General features: G+C 47.0%; 1 protein-coding gene across 7 annotated transcripts in view; it reads right to left on the reverse strand.

Annotated features, from left to right (window-relative positions):
* LOC114844886 (zinc finger protein 521-like) overlaps positions 1 to 19,829 on the reverse strand; it is an 86,035-nt gene that overhangs the window by 56,476 nt on the left and 9,730 nt on the right. For all 7 annotated transcript variants that reach the window (XR_008692989.1, XM_029132554.3, XM_029132553.3 and 4 more), the window contains one exon: positions 14,409 to 14,609. Coding sequence is in view for 4 of the 7 variants with exons in the window: in XM_029132554.3 (XP_028988387.1) it covers positions 14,409 to 14,609 (201 nt within the window). In the remaining 3 variants the exon portion in view is untranslated. The remainder of the gene's footprint in view (positions 1 to 14,408; positions 14,610 to 19,829) is intronic.

A 19,829-nucleotide genomic window follows, 5' to 3' on the forward strand; every position in this document is an offset into this window, starting at 1 on the left:
GGTTGTCTCCGGAGAATGGGCCAGGCCCCAGACCAGCACTTCCCTGGCCCAGTAACTGTGCCAGAATACTCATGACATGTGTGTACAGTATGCGAGCGCAAATGGCAGACAGATTTAGGGGTTTGCTTTGTTTCTCCCCCCTTCTATTGTTTTCTGCTGGTATCCAGGCAGCTCATCATCATATCTTAATACTACTAAGTATTATGAAAACACACACACACACGCGCGCACGCTCGTGTGTGTGAACACGCGCCCGTTTCAACTAACGAAAACCGCTCCTCTGTTGCCCTCAACCTCATCTTCATTTGCAGAACAGGGCTGGAATATGAGGCCTGAATACAACTAGACAAATGACTACAGGGCATTTTACTTATTCATCCATCACTTCACATTGATTTATTCCTGTTTATCTATTTATCAGCTGGAAAAAAAAAACTTTTCCCCGGACTGTTTTTCTGAAAGTTGGGATGCTGACGTACTTAGTGGAAAACTTTCAGGGTCACTGTCGAAAAATCCCTAAAAGAGATTATTGAGGTTCATCTTTCCTTGAATACTCTCCACTCATTCCACCTCCTCAACGGATACTTCTTCTCGCCCTATTTACATAGACCCAGCGCTCCTTGGCTTAGTAACCATTTACTTAGTTACACACTGCCACCTGGGAGGCTATTTATGTCTCTCTCAGGAGAGGAACTCAATATGACTGCCAACCAACACCCCCACATGAATTATCATCCATTCAGGAGTAAACTTGAGCAGACGCACGGATTAAAACTTTACATTTGAAGTGTGCTTCATAAACAACGACAGCACTTAGTATTATTTTTTTTAAATTACACTATGAAAACCTCGAGCATTTTCTTATTAGTGCATCTAAACGTGCATCTTACTGCGATGAACTAATTTCAAGGTTCATCATATGGGAGAGCGAATGTAATATTCCCCCAATATCAGTTATCACTGACAGCAACATCCATAACAGCTAATTACTTTTCACTGGGCTGTTGTAGATGAGAGGCCATCAGGCTTTATTGGTATATGAAAAGAGAACACATTACTATTATGCCATTACTGTGAAGGGCTAGTGTTACTGTAGCACCAATATAGAAACAGCGTACAAAGAGATGGTAATAAAAACCCACGTCACGCCGTCGCCGGTGATCTTACACAGCTACTTTAGGCATCAGGAGAATATTACCAACAAGGTGACCTTTAATTAAATTTGGAATGCAAATAAGTTGATGAGTCAGAGAGACAGTAAGAGAAAGAGATGTTCTAAGGTTACCCACTGACGTACTGATGACACACACACACACACACACACACACACACACACACACACACACACACACACACACACACACACACACACACACACACACACACACACACACACACACACACACACACACACAGAGCTCCACCAGCTTCGTAAAAGGATCCATGTGGCCGTCTGTTTTTTTCCCTTTCGCCATCCTACACCCAGCAAAAGCTACTGGGTCAGAACAGTGCATCCTGTCTCTTCCTCAGCATTCTCCGGCTGCTGAGAGGACTTTCATTTCCGCAGCTGTTGGTTGTCCGAGGGAGGAGTTGACGTCGGGGACTGTGATTCCTCGCGCTACGCGTACGGCGGGGAGGCGACCGCGGAGGTGGCGCGCGGCCCCCTCCGGGTAATTTGTAAAACATGAGCCACGACACCCGGGTGCCGGGCAGGGGCTCGGGTCAGGTGACTCAGACACAGGTGCACCATGGGAGGATCCCTGGCGGGGACGCACGCCCACGAGCGTGAAGCGCTCGAAACATGCCTCGGTTTTTATTTTTAGGAATGTGCCGAATGCTGAAGATGGAGCGCTGATCGATGCTAGAAGGTTCTTCGTAGCTGTTTTTTTTTTTTTTGCGAGGCTATTTCAGGTGATCGGCATTTTATCCTGCCGCTGAACGCGAAGGGTCACCGGGGGTCAGAGCATTTCTCCAACTGGATGAAACGCGGCCACTCCTTTACGTCGTTAGCTCCTGATATTTGGACGTAATAGTTTAAACACACCACACACACATCATACATGCCTGAGCCCACACATTTATCCTTTATCCTATAGGGTTTAATTAATGTCAGCCAGTCTACTCTGCCTTTCAGAAAGAAACGACTTATTCCTCTGCCCTCATGAAACCCAAATCCCTCTGTTTCACTGGTGAGGCCGACTGCCTTGTTTACCCCAACTACAGGTACTGCTCCCTATTAAGGCCAGCACTTGTTACAGGGAAAAGGTTGAATTATTTACCAACACTAGAGGGGAAGGAAGAGAGAGGGAGAACGAAACAGAGATAGATGCGTTTCATGCAGCGGATGATATTTTTCTGTTGCTTTTTGAGGTTATGAACAAGGCAAGAATAATGATTCATGGATATTGGATACAGGTGCTGATTACCAAGAAAACCATGGAAAAGGGCTTCCTGGCGTACACTAAGTAGAAATTAAGGCCATACAGGAGGATGAGTAAATTGCCCCCAAAACATCATGCATTAAGTCTCTTTGATGAAAAACAATTTATAGCCTGTGCTTAAAAAGCAGCGCTACACATTTGTTAATGTGTAAATAGATGAATGTGTTTTGTTAAATAGATACCCAGGGTGCTTGTGCGCACTCTTCACTGAGGGCAAACTGTCTGCATTCTATCTGCATCTCAGCCTCTCTGCACAATACAACAAAACATACAGAAAACAAAAGGGAGCACAGAGGGGGAGAACGAGGAGACAGACCAAACAATAAACTCAACCACAAGAGACGGAGTTTGACTTTATGTGTGTATGTGTGTGTGTGTGTCTGTGTGTGTGTGTGTGTGTGTGTGCATGTGTATCGAAGAGGGAGACAGCGAGCGAGAGGAGGACGAGGGAGATGAAGACAAATGCAGAAAGGGAAAGAGACAGAGGGCGGCAGAGAAAACGAAAGACAGAGGGAGAAATCAAATTTGCAAGAACATAACAAAAAGCTGTATCTCCGACAAAAGAGAACACACAGGGGTATTTGTCTAGCTGTCTGCACCAGCAGGATCCTCTGAAAGTTTATTAAACTAGAACCCTTCAAGAGAAGGCAGAGAGTAGTAAACTATACTACTGGGGAGGAAAAGAGAGAGGGAGAGGGAACGAGGGAGGGGGGGAGCAAAGGGAGGAGAAAAGGTAGCTTTTCAGCCTCTGTCTCTCAGAAATTCTTTTATTTCAGCCATGCATTAAGTAACCTCCCCACTGAGTTCTGCTCCCCTTCCTGGTGTGGATAAAGCCGTCCCTCGGGGGAGCCGCTGGTAATTTCCAGCTTCGCCAGAAACTCAGGTATTAGAAAAGACCGCTTGGGGACCTGCCACAATATACCTTCACAATTTCATACGCTCTGAAAAAGAGGGAGCCCCTCCCTCCCAGACTACCCCCACCCTCCCAGTAAACCCCCTCGAGGGTCCCCAGTTCAAATTTCTGAAGTGCAGACAACGGGTGTGTGCGTGGGGGGAGGGGAGGGTGGTGGTGGTGGTGGTGGGGGCCCGTGGGACTTGAGCACCAGCAATAGAAAATCCACTGCATAGAGGAGAAAAAAGCATTTCCTCTCTGGTCTGGCAGGAGTGCCTTTTTCCCCTGGCTCCCACCAGAGGCTTTTTACAAAACATGTGTTGCTGACATGTTGACAGATTGCTCAGTGAAGTGTTAGGCGCATGCACACGGCTGGCCATTTAGGGGGACATGGCTTCCTACCCAACATCCTCTACCTGAGGCACCATGTTTTATACATCATCCCCCAAAGAAAAAAAGGAAACAATAAAAGGTAAGGGAGTTGCTTCCTTTGTGAGGAAAGCAGAATATCAGAGAGCGGAGAGACTGCGTATAATGCTGCCTTAGCTGAACTGCGGCGATTGGGAGGAGCAACGGAAGTAAGGATAAGGGAGGGAAATGGTTTCAGGCAGGGAAGGCAGAGATAAAGCATAGAGGTGGGGAAAAGGGCTCCAGGATGGATGTATGCTTATGCGTATGTACCGCAGGTGAGCTTGTCAGGCCAATAAAAACCCAGAAGACCTCCTCTTCGCCTTCCTGTACTAAAGCCACCAATAGCAGAAGGAAAGAGGGAATCTGATCAAAGGCCAGCTTCCAGATCCAACTTCTGCTCCTATCAGGGTATCGACAGCACATGTCTTAATCGCCCTGCGGCTCCAAAAGTGCTGCCGTGGCAACAGGATGGAAATGGGGATCATAATGTATTCATGGTGCCGGCGACCTGGGGGCTGCGGAGCGTGCTCTCTGGGGACCGCACTTTACCCAGAGCCAGACGTGTCTGGGCAAAATCACTCCACACAAGACAGCAGCAGAATACTGAGGAGCCACGACAGGATGGAGCGAGGGAGGGAGAAAGAAAGAAAGAGAAAGAAGGGGAGGTGGCAGGGACAGCAATGGAGATGATAATAGAAAACAAAGACGGGGAAGGGCAGAGACGCGAAGGATAAACAACCAACGCTGAGGCATCTCAAAAGAGTAAAGTAATGGTTGCATGTTACAGAGCTGAACTGTAGGTTCAAAGTACACAAGAAAAACCATCTGAGGCTCGGGGTGGAAAAAACACAAAGTGATTTGTGGGAAGGGGCTTGCTGGGATGAGTGGCTCTACCTTGAGAAGTCTGACGCTGCTTGACCAGGTGGGTGGTTGGCTGGAAAATAAATTGCAGAGGAAATTGGTCCAGATTATCAGGGCCACAAAGAGACACCGCCCTTTGGCCATGGGTGATGACGGCTAAATGGCTGGATGAGTAAATGGACAGAGAGACGGAGGGGAGAGATTGATAGCTGAGCCGATGGGTGGTTCAGCTGGATGGAGAGCCCGGTTAGCCTCCGCTATCTGCGCCGGGAAAAGACATGCTCACGTCTTGTTTTATTCTGCCTCTCTGAACGCAATGCGTCTCTGACCCCTTTCATCCTAATGATCCCTGCCTCTTCCCTCTATGCACACAGATATGCACATATACAAATTCATACACACACGCACAAAAAAAATGTTCAGACGCACAAACAAAACAAAACAAAACAAAACAAACAAACAAAAGCTATAGCCTGACCTGCTTTTCCTCAACAGGAGGGCAGCTACAACAGGCACCATGCCAGGTAAACATCCTCAAGCCTTGTGCACTCACTGCTGAGGGTAAAGCTCAACGCTGGAAACACACTAAAATACAAGAAATAGTCAATTATGTTTAGCGCTAGGAAGACATTCTCGGAATACATATGCCTCTTACGTGGCTCTCCTGCTGTATGGAGCAATCGAAAATCGTTAAAAAGACGCAACTTTTGCTGCATTTTATATCAAGGTTCCTTCTGTAACAGAAAGTCATAACACTCAGCCCTGGAGGTGATGATTCAAATGCATTAAGTCTCCCCAAAATGAGAAGATTCACCTGCAGACTGCAGACTAACTATCCTCCACACGTAGTACACCCTCAGGCATTCAACCTAGGGCCACAACTGCTCCCCTGTCTGCCTTTCCTCCTTTCCTTTGGCTGACAGGTTCTTCGACTGCAAAGCTCCAGTGTGGACCTCTGTGTTTGTGATGTTGGTGCACGGCAATCAAGGGAGCGTAAGAACGCGAGAAAGAGGACGATGAAGAGGGGCCAAGGAGGAGGAGTGGAGGCGAGGAAGCGGTGGAGAGAAACAAGGACATCAGCAGCGTGTTCTCTCAGAGAGATGACCCCTGGCCATCCCGAGGCATCTGGTTTATCTGGCTGTCTGGGTAAGCCACGCACACACCTAATGACTCCAGCCTGGTCCGTGTCCCATAGGTTTTTTTTATCCCGGATTATGGATGAGGAATGACAATGGGCTGGTAAACTACTGCGCCTCACGTCTAGGAGCTCATCTCAGACAAGGAGTTGGCCGCGACGAAAGGACCGGGGTGAGTCGAGAACAAGGCTCAAAGTTACGAAGATAGTTTTTGAGTTATCTCCACAATAAAAGATGTGGGGGGAATTAATCTTTCAGTGTTTACAGTGTATGTTTGAGACACTGATGCTTTTAATGCCGCTGTATCACTGATTTACTGTATGTGCATCACAAACAGTATATTACTCTTCAAACTGAAGGTCAGATCTATCCATAACTCTTAACTGTGCGTAATGCTGGAGGGTAACACAGATATAATTTGGACTCTAATCTCCTCCGTCTATTCCTTGGAACTGCTAAACAGACCTCAGTCTACTTCTGGGTTGAAGATTAGTAATCATCTAGGGTCTTCATATTGATGGCCAGGCTCAGCTTGTTTGCATATTTACTGGCCTCAGAGCCCAGTCACCTGAGGTGAGAAGCAAATTACATTTCTGCTTACCCCCACACGTACGACTCTCTCGCACTCTTTCGATTTCTATCCCTCGTTTCCCTTAACATGCTGATCAGTCATCTTGCGGTAGGTAGCATCCTGCTTGCCCTGGTTGTATCCGAATAGCGGTCTCATTTGGCTAACATCATCACGGCGTAATCTTGTTGGAGGGAGCAATCAGTTTACTTTGGAATTAGGTATTCCGTTGGCGGGCCCGGAGAGAGGGAAGGCTCACAGGGTTTAAAGGATGCAAACGAAAGCATGCTCTCCAGAATACAGTCCTCGGCCTGATTGGGTGATAACAACCCACACAGGCTCCATGTGAGAGTAATGAATGGCCAATGGGAGGCCTGAATAATAATGCAATCGGATTAAAATCCAATCATACGATGGTTTTGTCTGTTGACTTTGTTTGTGGGGTATGTTCTACAAACCAAGTTCATGATGAGAAAGATGCATCATGCTTTGACTGGGGGCACATAATGTCCCAATATAAAGATTACCACACTGTTTACTACAGCCCGATCTCTCCTGGCTGTCAGTCTGTCCTAGAGGAGTGTGTTGATCTGATTTAAGTGTACATGCGCTGCATATAGAATGAGCCTGATAATGTGACGGAGAGAGAGTGACGGTGGATGTTCCTCGCCGTCTTAAATCAGTGGCTTATTTGGAGAATGGCTACCACAGGTGGCGAGTTACTATTTAATCAAGAATTTTAATGTCTTGGTTCATCGCGGAGACATGCACCAAGCTGGCGCTCTCTGCAGCCTCCTGCCGAAGCCCAGCCACTCGTTGGGAGGCCACCTCTGAGGAGAGACTCTCTGATCACATCGATTGACTCCTCCAGGATGATCGATCAGTCAGGCAGGTTGGTGGTGGAATAGATTAGATGACCTTTACATTCTCCAGACCCCCGACTGTTTGCTGCTCTTAAGATTAAGAGGACATATCTGTACTACCTGACACCGAGGCTTTACTATTGCATTGTTCACTGACATGCATTCATCCCTGCGCAGAAGCAGGTTCCAGCTGGTGGCCGTAGAGACCGTAAACAGCACCCATTCCTCACATAAAACTAAATTTATGAATCCGCCTTCCAGTCGGCAAATGGCAATTAGATCGGAGGAACAAATGCGTTACTTTCACATGATATTTGAGAAACGCCGTCCTTGTGGGTGGCTGAACTCGCCATATCCTGAGTGTAGGAGTAGCTGTTCCATACAGCAGCCCCCACCCAAACACTATCCCCTGGCCAACAAAAACAGCCCCTGAGAGGGGCAGAGGAGAGGGGGAAATGTTGAGTCGGTGATAGTGTAACCCCAAAGTTCCTAAGCCACAGTGGCTAGCAGGATGCCGTCACAAACTGGCGCTGCTCCTTCCTGTGGGCCCGTTTCACAGAGCTCGGCCTGCGGGGAGACATAAACCTGTCGGCCTGGTCACTCTTTCCACCGCCCTCCTTCTCCCGCCCGCTTTTCCTCCCATTACTGGTGAGTCTGGCAAAAGCCATCTAAGGAAAAAGGCCTGTGGGGATCAATATGCCGTATATTTCCACACGACATAAGCAAATCCTATGACCTTTTCATTAGGGAGTATTAACAAGATCACAAAGGCTGTACACGATTTGCCGAGGTGTCCGTTGTGTGAGTGAGGTACATGCTGATTGGAGGACTTGTACATTCTGTCAATTTATGAAGTATTGTTGAAAACAAAGACAAACCTGACATGCCATCAAAAATCTGTTTGGCATTTGTTATGCTAATAGAGAATGGAGAGTTAATGACTAGTGTTTGTTCATGTTACCTTGTGTGATTGTTTAAAAACGCTCATTTGCCTCTAGACACCTGTTAAGATGCCACCTGATGAAAGGAAATCAGACTATTACCATCAAAAGCGTAAACAAATGGTATGAAATATTGGCATTACATCTTTATATTATTTAAATTATAACAGATTATGAAGATATGATAATTTTGGTGAGAGAAAGGCATAGGCTAAAGCCTTTGTTAGAAAACCGAGCCCCAGAAAGTCCATGACGTTTTTTAAAATGCTTTTTTGCCTTTTCTTTATGCCTAGTTATGTTTCTCTGTATCTGCTTCATCATTATTCTGGTGAGCAGTCCCACGTTTGAAAGAGAAAAAAGAAAATCATTTGAATTCTGGGGACCCAGAGGAGAGCGAGCAAAACCCAGAGGTAAGATCCAAGCTCGCTCTCCGTGCCCTTCCGTTGGCTGCCTACCTGGTAAACATCTCCACAAGCTCCTTGCTTTCAAAACACGTCAACCGGTGCCTATGTACTTTAGACTGGCCGGCCAAGCAGGAATTGAGACTTTATTTGTTTTTTACCTTTTCCTGTCTCTCTTCCGAGCCACCGCACATAACCTGTCTGGCATTAATGATGTTGTTAATAAAATGCAGCTTGTCTGTGGGTGGATTTGCCTGGCAGGCCTGGAGCCTGTCCTTCCCAGAGATAAGCCCACTGCTGGCCTTATCTACCTCCCACAGCCCCACCCAGCAGTGCCGTGCACTGGACACACAACCAGTCAACTCATCACTGGCTAATTACCACCTCTGACTGCCTTACAATGCGGGCTCACATTGCTGCTGCTACAATTGGCTCCTCTGCCTCGACACCATCCGTCTACGAGGCTTTGTCTTTTCCTAAATATTGCTTTCTCCTCCTTTCTGCCTCTGTGCCGTGTCTCCATATGGTTCACTTGTCTCTCCTTGATACTGTGGGTTATCCCTCTTCTAATCTATTTTAATTATCTCAGCCAATAGGATGTTTGAAAGAAATATCAAGCAACTACTGCGTTGGTCTTAGTGGGATTCACGGTGGGTGGTCAGGTAAATCCTGTGAGTACATTCCAAACATATGCCTTTTGAAAGGGACTAATGTACTTTATGCTACAGTCTCTAAATACAGGCTTAAGCCATTTGTGAGCTAGACTCGGTTCAGTCTCATAGCTTCAGCAGAGCAGTTGAAGTCACTTGTGTTACAGAGGGAGGGAGCGGTTTCTTTTATTCAATTGTTTTCCACTTCCACAAGCGTGTGCCAAGGGGGAGGAAAGCGCCGGCTTAACACGCTCTGCAATTCAACACGGCCAGACGCAGTCCTATTAAGATTTAATGTGCCATTCTTCTGCTTGTGCCGCTGAAAAAGACTCGCAGGCTGAGGAAGAGAGCGAACAAAGAGCAGGCAGAGCCGGGGCCAAGGAGAGACGACGAGAGGAAGAGTAATGGAGGCGACCGCTCCACGGCCAGGTCCCCGTCCCTTCGACGGGCGGCCTCGCAGCCGAAATCCAAATAATAATAGCGCGTTTTCAATCGGCGTGTTTATTCCTGGAGATTATCTCTGTTGTGTCCACGCGTCGCTGCGGCCATTGCGGCTGCCTACTTAAGAAAGAGGTCAACTGGATGGAGTCCCAGCATGTGCCGGGACCCGCGCGGCGATGGATTGCGTGTCATGCGAAATGCAAAGCGCGAGCGCGCAGGTGCTGCGAGGCAGCGTGTACGAGCGTGTGCGCATTAATACGTGTCTGCGTGTGTTTGCATACCTAAGCACATGACTGATTGATCAAGGGGGGCGTTAGAAACGAGGGGGCGTGAACATGGGGGGGGGGGTGCAGAGATGCGGTGCCGGCCGTTGAGCATGAAATGCTGGTTAGCCTCCGTATTTTGATTGTTTTTCCTGCAGGAACGCGGAGCTCGTCTGACAAAGACCAATAAATACTTTATACTGTGCATAATGTGTGCAGTGTGAAGCGCAGGGGAAAAAGAAGGAGGGCGTCCTCACGAGGGCATACGCTTTGAATTCCTAATGACACTCCTGTTAACGTTACTGGTTCTGTAGCACACAGAGGGATTCTATGTCGTGGAGTCAAACATCTACTTTAATACTCCCTTCCCCCCCCCCCACCCCCCCCACCATACACGCTCACGTAGTACAGGCACCCACACGGCAAAGACTCAAACCCATTTCTGAGAGCTCGCTCTAGCATGAGGTCTCTTTTCAGTGGCTGCGTTGTGCCAGAAGTAGCTATTCTCCCCTGACCGCCTCTCCTCCTTTCAAAGCCTTGTAATCAGTGTGCTGCTCTTTGTACCAGGATGTCGCAAGACGCCCCGGCAAAAAACACAGCAGAATTTCTGATGAACGGCGGTGGCTCAGAGTTCGGCTAATCAGGTCTTGCTCGTGTTGCTTTCCTCTTATGTGAGCCCTTTTGAAGCAAATAAAGTCTTTGCAGTTTGGCACATTCTTCTTGGCAGCCGCAAAGCAGCTGCTGGATCAATATACAAAGTTAGTTGAAAAAGAAAAAAAAAAAACTGTTCAACCAATAGGAGTCTGTTGGAAACAGTTAGTAGAAAACCTGGGCTGCCAGGAGCCTGTTCATAGTTGCGGGTATTACTGGATGTTTCCATGCCGCTGACCCAAAGGCTTGATGTAAATTCATTCAAACTGTTCAGACAAACATATCACAGGCAAGAAGAGAAGCGGTGAAACATATGAGTTTTAAAAATTTCCTGTCACAAAACCAGACCTGATATTAGAAATTTGTCTAAAGTATTTCTATCACATTACCGCCCCTCTGCATTGTGGGGGATCTTATTGTTTTCACTCAGTATTAGTGTTTCATTTGTATTTTTCTCATAAATCTGAAATGTATTTTATTGAAGCAGAGAGCATTTTCCACTGTCTACAGGGAAGAAGAAAGGGGAAATCTACATAATATAAATCCATATATGGCCCAGTTATCTCTCTCTCTTTCTCTGTTGCACCCTCTCTGATTGATTCCTTTATCTGAGGGAAGCAGAAGACATGCTCTGTTTGCTCGCACAGTGGCCGGCAGGAAAACAGAGAAAGACACTTATTAAAAAGGTCATCTCACAGAGGGTTAAAATAGCAGGGCATGGATCTCTCTGGGGGGAGCAGCCATGCCCCTCCTCTAGTGAAGGACACAAGAAAAGGTGTTGCTCAAGGGAGCTGGGCCCATAATGAAAGAATGGCCACTAGGCCGCCAGCCCATGTGTGCGCGAGGCTATTCAAATAGTTTCAGAGGCGAGGAATCGGAGGAGCGATGGTAAAATGCTTTGTGAAAATGCGGCCTTTTGAATTAAACTCTGAGCGAGAGGTGTTATTTTTATTTACAGTGTGGGCTGGCTTGTAAACAGAAGTGGAAATAAGCGGAGGAGCGAGGTATTTCTGCGGGAGGCGGGTCTGGAGGCAGCCTTTCTTGCCCACCGACGCAATTGCGATCTCGTATCAAGCAGAAGACCGCGTCTTGTGCCAACTGAGAGCAAAAGTCAAGCCATAGTCCCCGTTTTGATGAAGGAGCGGCAATAATAGGAGGGTGAGGAGACAACGCAGTGAGACAAAGCATTTGTGAAGTGTTTTTTTGGAAAGGCCTATGGAATAGCAGCGCCTCCAGCCTCCTGTCTCCTCCCCAAAGGCAGCCCAAAGCCCTGACGGCAGGATGCTGATCCCCACACGGAAACCTGATCTGCAGCCATTCTGGAGCTGGAGGGGGGGACGGGGAGCGCTCTCCCCCCGCGGAGCCCCTCCATTTCTGCCACAAAGTTAACGGGGTGCTCTGGGGGAACATTCCTCCAGCCCTGCCCCAGCTAGCCTCCACTCTCAACTCTCCAGAGGAGCATTCTTCCATCCCTGCCCCAGCCTTCACTGGGATCTCCAGGGGAGCATTCCTGAAGCCCTGCCCCAGCCCAAGACAGGCTCCCTGGGGACGCATTCCTGCAGCACTCTCTCTCTGTGTCTCTCCCCCATCTCCCTCCTTCTCCCTTGCTCCCTTTCTCAGACTCTCGCCTTCCTCTGCAGTCCAGCATTAGCACGATCAATAGCACCGATCGCATCGGGGACACGAGGCAATCCATACCCATGCGCTCCCTTAGCGCACTGCAGTGGTCACGGCTTAAGTGCATGGAAAGGCGTTATACCTCTGCCAGACGGGGGGAGACAATGGCCGCCATTGATCGCAGTGACATGTAACATCTTTCTCCTTCTCTCTGTCCACTGGGCGTAGTCAACACGAAGCCAGAATCTGTTTAGACTTTATTAGGTCTGTTTAGTCTCAGCCCTGTAGCGAACCTTGTGTTTTCCGCCGTAGAACATAGACACAACATATAATGACGTCGAGGGTAAACACGTGACGCTGTGGGTTTTTATTGTCCTGTGTGTTTCTGGTAATATGCTGTATATGATTATGGTTTATCAGCTGGGAGAAAAGCCAAGCTGAACGGAGTTAGGGGGAAACAGAAAGTGAATCTCCATCTGTGGATTGGTTCCAGTCAAGCTCTGCAATTTGTTTACCAAAAATAAAACATTTAAAATTGTAAAAATGGAGGGTTTAGCAGGTGCTGGTGGTTGATTAGAAAATGGTTCTAATAAAGGATCCATCTGTGAGTAGAGACTTGATGTAAGGCAGATTAATTGGTCATGGATGTCTACATAATGCCACATAGGAAATCTCCCATATTCCAGAGAATACACAAACACACACACACAGTCAAAGTACTTAGTATGCCATCTAAAAGTTTCTTTTCTCCCACTGTGTTTGAATACTAATAGAGTGTTGCCGCACAATCACAATACCCTAATGGCAATTAGATTCTTTTGTTTGGTTTCCACGGGGGATCTTATCCAAACTGTGTTTTTTTTTTCATCATTGAGCAATTAAGAGTTATTTGTCCGTAAGATTGACATTTATAAAAGCCAGGCTTAATTATAGGAAAAAAATATGGCTGAGTCAGTCATGACCACATTACACCAGCGCTGATCATTAAAAGGCCCGCCTATGAATGAAGTACACAAGTTTTAGAACGTTACTGGCATATTACACAAATAAGTACAAAAGGGATTTTTAATTGGAGCAGTGTGAGCACACGGTCCCCTATGTCTTAAATAATGCCCTTTGTGTTCTTTTGGGTTTCTGAAACAGACTGTCCGCGAATCTGTGCTGGCTTGATGAAATTGGGTGTTACATTGCGGGGTAACAGGCGGTAGTGGGCTTACAGCAAACACGCGGGTTATAGCACCTTTAAACTTTAAATCACATGAGCACACATATTAACAAGCGCACCTGTATTTCTGCTTAAATTAAGAGCAGTGGGATCACAAAACGCAGGAACGCAACCAACAAGACACGGTTGGTGAGTCTGTCTTAAAGTTTATGGAAAAACTTTGTAAAACCCAGGGGACATCTACCCTATAATTTGTGGCTTGAGGGCTGCAGAAATATGAAATCAGACTGAATGTAAACAGAACGAAAACCGTGTTTGTTCCACCGTGAGGCACTGGATCAGCCTTGGAATGACAGACAGTGACTTCTGTAATCCAAACGATCACTGCATTCGGCTAGTTTACGTTCCGTTTCTGACGATCTGATCTGTGCCTGTTTGTTGTGAAAATGGTGTCAGATGGTCTTTCTTAGCGCCAGCCCATCAGGATGCGTAAAGGACAGACAGCAGGTCCAGGAGAAACACATGCAAACCTTCCATTCACATCATTAGTTCTGTCTGCCACCTTGTCAGGGTATTTATAGCTCTATTCATCCATCAACAGGTCAATGACACAGTCTGCCAATGGCATCCTTCTCTTTCAGTCCCTCTAGATGTGGCCACTGCAGCTAGCGAGCACTGGGACCAGCTGAGGGACTTTCCTGAAGCAAGGATCTGTTTCCACTTGGTGGTCTGGTTGCTGAGGGACGTCGCAGCCCCACGTTACTCCAGCGAAATGTTAGAATTAGTGTAGTGCTGTACAGTAAAAGAGGCAAGGACACAATGAATATTCTATAAATACACCTACTGTAGCCTACAGTGATCTATTATGAGGACACATTGAGGCCTGTTTGTATGTCAGCTCTGTAGATGCTGATGTACAGCAGCGTGTGAGGCCTGTGTTGGTGGACGGAGGGAACTGGTAGTCTGGTGTTGTGCTCCCCTCGGCGCAGCGTGCTAACACGCGTAGCGCGGCATATTCTCTGGCGAAGGCGTAGCGCGAGAGTGGGAGTGGGAGAGGAGCTGAGTGGCAGAGTGGAGGGTAGGCTCGGTGGGCTGAACGTTGTTTACCTGTCAGCTGGCATTGATTAATCTTGTGTTCGGTGAGATCGCTCAGCGACTCGAACACCTGCCGGCAGCTGTCGCAGCTGTGCAGCGCCGGCTCCTCGTCCTCCTCCTCTCCCTCCTCTCCTTCCTCTGGAGAGAGCAGCCTCTTCCTCAGACGCCCGGTCTCACCATCCTCCGCCGCCCTCTCGAGGGCGCACTCTGGATCTGCCGAGACACAGGAAATGACAGCGCCACATAATCAGTGGGGTGACCCGCACAGTGAGGTACAACAGCTTCCTCTGGGTGACAATAAAATGGATTTCTAGACTCTGGATTTAATAAAAACAATAATAAAAGCTGTAATAAAAATGCAGGTTCAATTTGGGCTTGTGTAACTCAACCACTCATGCCATAACAGAAGTGTTGGGCAGGTGAGGGTGAGCGATATAGAGGCACACACAGACAGGGTGGCACAAAGTTAACACACACAAATCTCTCACACGCACATGCACACACTGCTGTTATTAGAAATGGTTTTACGTTGTGTTTGCCCTGCTTCACCCAAGCAAAACTTCAGTATATGAAACTAGACAGATGGGAATATGTGTAGTTAATAAAACCTGGATTGTAGTTTTGGCTGGACCAAAAGAAAAATGAAATTCCACCAGCGGGCGGGTGAATTGCATCAGTCAGCGTCTATCAAAGGAGACAGACCTTGCCATATTACCCAGACATCTTGGCCAGATCTGTGGATGTATGGAGCAAAAACGCAGTAAGTCGCACAAAGCTGAGATTGGTGTGTGTTAGGCTGTCGTCACGACACACTTCCCTAAATTATTCAGCCTTGCTCGCAGGCAGCCGCGGGTCGCGCACATCAATATTCTTCAATCCATCTGCAGCTTTGTCTCTTGTTGGCTTTGTGCTGCAGCAGTGCCAGGGGTGGGCAACCGACTACCCCAGAACCCGGACTAGCAATCATCCATCAAAATACCGGTCTAATGTGAAGTTCTGCATGTGATTCCAACAAATCAAACGGCGCAACCCTCCCTCGCAGCACACGGAGTGGAGCGAGCGCGGTGCGCGACGAGCGTCGGGCGAGTCGGCAGCTTGGCCCACAGCCTCCTTCCTCGCCACGCTGTGACCATTACGCTCCACAATGAGTCTGATTAAAAAGCCATACTTACAATCAAACAATCATGTCACCCCGGTTGAGGCTTTAGGGGAAAGAGGAGCCCTTGCACCTCGGTGGCAGCCATTTTAAACCTGCGCTGACGCGAGTGCTCCTCGGCTTGTCACGAAACTCCAGTGGGTGAGGTTAGCAGGAAGCTTGTTTTTTCACCTAGCACACAGTTAGCGGTGCCTGAGGACTAGGAGTGTGTAGCGCCAATGTGTGCAGGTGTGGGTGTACATATATTGGGTGTGTACACACACTCAAACACGCACATGCACATGCACGCACAAGCAGCCATTTTAAGTTCTCTTTCTGTAGGGTGCTCTTAAACTGTGAAATTCCTTGAGGAAAGGCGTTCCAGAACTCATCAAGGCCACCCAGGATTTTTCTTTCCCCCCACTTGTGCCAAGTATTGATGTAACATCACACCCTCCATTGTCCTTTCCTCTTGGCGACTAAGGCTCTCGGAACATGCCCTCTAAAAATATCAGCACCGTGGTCCCCTGTGGGACCATGCAGAACAGAACAGAACAGAACAGAACAGAAGGTGTTTCAAGAAAATGAAAATCCCAACCCAATCCTCACAGATGCAGGCCTTTCTTGCTCAGGGGGAAACACTTCTGGCTGAGGCCAAAAGCCAAACAATATAGACTTAGGATTCATCCACGCACACAGACGCACAATTCACAATATGCACAGAAATGTGAACACTTCACGTCTTCTTTTACTGGGTGCCTGTGGAGGAGGTTAAGGCTTTGATATTTTTTCTTTCCAACGGCCTTTATGAATCATTAATTTCTCTAATATTACATCTCGATTCTGTCAGAGAACAGAACTGATGGCTACATTTAAACATTTTATGTATTGTCTGAAACAGAAATACACTCTATTACACGAGTACAAATTGTAGTGTGTTTTTTTTTTTTGCTATTGTTAAGTCAAGGTTATATTCCCACAACGTTTCAAGGTCAACTAATCTACAACCAGATGAAAAAATAATCGTTTAGAAAACCTGGGAGAAGCATGGGTTTAAAACCCAAACACTCTGTTCTGCTGAGCTCCACGACCTCTGACATCTACGAAAAGACTACAACGAAAGCTTTGAGGAAACACGTTCTACTCAGTCCGAACAAAATCCGCATTTGGGAAACATGCAGGTGGTGGTTTTGAATAACAGAATTAGATCCGAGCATGAAATCTGTATCAAGCACGCAGCCACTCTCTTCATCTGCTCCAGGTTTCTCCAGGTGTTTTGGGAGTAGCAGAGGAGACACACATCCAGATGTCAGCGGCCTCATGTCACAGCTTAGTTGTGTAGCGATAATAAACATGAAAACAGGCTGCATTTGCTACACAGATTAATACCAGCATGTAACCCTTTATTAAACAGAAAAGCTAGAAAATTATTAAGAACAATGCTAGGACTGACGAACAGCAAAGCCATCTGCAGCTCATCGAATGTTATTTTAGCCATTTAATGTAATGGAAAAATAAATAAATAAGCGCCCAACATTTTATTTTGGAAGAACTAGGGAGACCCTTACAGGGAGACCTTTCACTTCCTACTCACACTGAACAAGCCACGCTCCCAGTTTGAGTTTACGCTGAGGACATTGTGCCAAACAAGCAGCTTTGAGCATTAGACGCGTGAGGATCCCTACCGCTCACTCACATGCAGTTGCATAATTCCACGCGAGCACTGGAATCATCTGTTCTGAAAATTTCATTGAGCTACAACAAACCCAAACGCCGACATCTCGGACCGGGAGGAGCCCAAACAACGCGGCGTGCGTTTTTCTCAACCCTTTCGCCGGCGCTGCGATGCGGCACAACCGCTACATGCTTGGTTGGGGTTAGCGGGGCGGGGGTCCGGGCTTGACACGACAAGGTCACGTCCAACCCTGGGATTAAAGAGCCACGTCAATGCGGAGGTTTCAGTGCCTCTGGGCCTCATATAGTAATCCATCAGATCAGGACATCCTCCTCTACCAGCCTCCACAGGCTGAACAGCAGATCGATACCAGCCTGCTTGCAACGGCTAACAATCACATGTGGAATACGGGGGAAGGTGTGTGGCATATTGAGAGTTTCGCGTCATGCCTGAGGCCCTTGCTAATTTCATTAATCATCTTATCGGCATTTGCAGCAACGCAAGGAAAGCTACACCGACCGGTTCACTGATAAAGTCGCCTCACGTGAGATAATAATAATTCAGCACAAGTTACAATCTAATAAAAATATGACTGGACACTTTTAAATTTTTATGCTTCTGGAAGCACATGGACAGTGAACCGATAAAATGTGGAAATGTGGATGGTGATTAACATGTTTAAAGCTCTGTAATATCTGTTTTAGCTGCGTTCGAGCCCATCCATCAAACACACACACACACACACACACACACACACACACACACACACACACACACACACACACACACACACACACACACACACACACACACACACGTGACATTTATAATGCCACAACTTTCATGACTTTCATGTGAGTGAAAAGTCCCGTTGACCCTCCACCCTCACGTTATTGAGTATTTCTGCTCTTAAATATTTATAACTCTTTAATTGATATTCTCCTCTCTGCTGCATTAGCCCCACCAGGGTCCTGCGGTCCCTGCTAGGGAAGCCTATAGTCACCCCCTGCTGCCTGGGCCACACACTGAGACCATTGGAGATCCTGACCACTGGGACGGAGTGAAGGGGGCGAAGGTGCAGAAATACCCAAAGACCAAAGAGTCAGGTCACCTCTAATGGTTAACTTCCTCACTATTGATTTTATTCCTAACTCTAAACCTAAATAACATAATGACTAAAATTAAACAAAGAAAGATGTCGTTGCTAGGTGCTGACTTTGAGATCCCTCGCCATGCTCTTGATTGCGCGTGGATACAGTTTATCACGCTCCATTACGGTTCAACCTGAGCCTTTTCTTTGTGCCATGAAAAGCCTTGGTGTCAAAAACATCATTACCAGCTCGCCCATCTCCTCATTTCCCCATCATCTCCCACAGATGCTGATCCTGTGATGCCCCCTCCCTGGCAACCCACCCCCAAGTTCAAATTAAGAATTTATTTTAACCAGCGAGCAGCTTCTATAGACACATGTAGACGGGCCTGATCAAAGGTGACTACGCTCCTTTATCAGAGTGAGGGAGGCTGTCAGAAATAGAGGGACATTAAGATTGAATAACCTTCACACGGTTGGCAGCACCTCATTATTTAAAAATTTAAAACTTTTGCCGAGCAACCGTTATATATAGGTCACACTACATTCTAATGCCACGTGTGCTTCCAAGTGTATCCTCCTCTGCGTGGATGAGATTTGGGCTCCTCCACTTAGACCATCGCATCCAATGATCCCCCAGCATTAAAGGACGCCGGGATCAGACGGTGACGCTGTGATGTGACTGTGAGCTCAGCACTTGCCAAATTGCCAACAATCGCTACAGACTCGCAGCGTGACTCTCTATTGTTGGTGAAGTTTCAAGATCCCTATTAAACCTAATTTTTGTTTTTGAAAATTATGTATTAGCACAGGTTAGCAAAAATATCAATATGCCACAAATAAACATGCGGTATATAAAAAGATAAAGACTAGAATGATTTATTTTTTTACCAAACAAATACAAGCGGAAAAGGAACAAACAATGAAGTCCACAGAAAGGAAGACACACGCGCAATCACAGGTACACAGATGGCTTAATCTACCTTCAAATCTCAGCAGCAAAAAAATACATCTACAAAAAATAAGAAAATCTGCCACGGACGGATGGAAATCAAAGCAGTTGTATGAGGAATAACATTTGAACATAGCAAATGCTCCCTTTCTCCTTCTCTCACCCTGTCTCACTTGCGCTCTCACAGGGAGTGATAATATTGAACGGAGCGCCTTGCTATGCCATTAGTGCAGTAACACATCAAAGGAAATGAATAATAGAGAATATGATTTTCTGAAGTGGTGGAGTGAAAGAGTCCTTTCCTCTTCCTGCTGTACTGAGCCCTGCAGTACATTGATCTGTGGGCAGCCTCAGCCCGAGTCAGAGTCTCGGCGACCGCGCTACTCCGCTGCAAAACTCCAAACTACGGTCGCCCAGACACCTCTTCAGATCTCTCAAACACTTCCATTTGCCTCAGTCCACTCCACTTTGACAAAGCTGACACCCCCCCGCCCCGAGAAAAAATAAAAAATAAAACACCCTCAATCTGACTTCGCCGAGAGCAAAAAATAAAAAAAAAAAGAAGGAAAGAAAGAGAGAAA

This window comes from Betta splendens, chromosome 17, assembly GCF_900634795.4.
Source record: "Betta splendens chromosome 17, fBetSpl5.4, whole genome shotgun sequence".
Classification (NCBI taxonomy): Eukaryota; Metazoa; Chordata; class Actinopteri; order Anabantiformes; family Osphronemidae; genus Betta; species Betta splendens.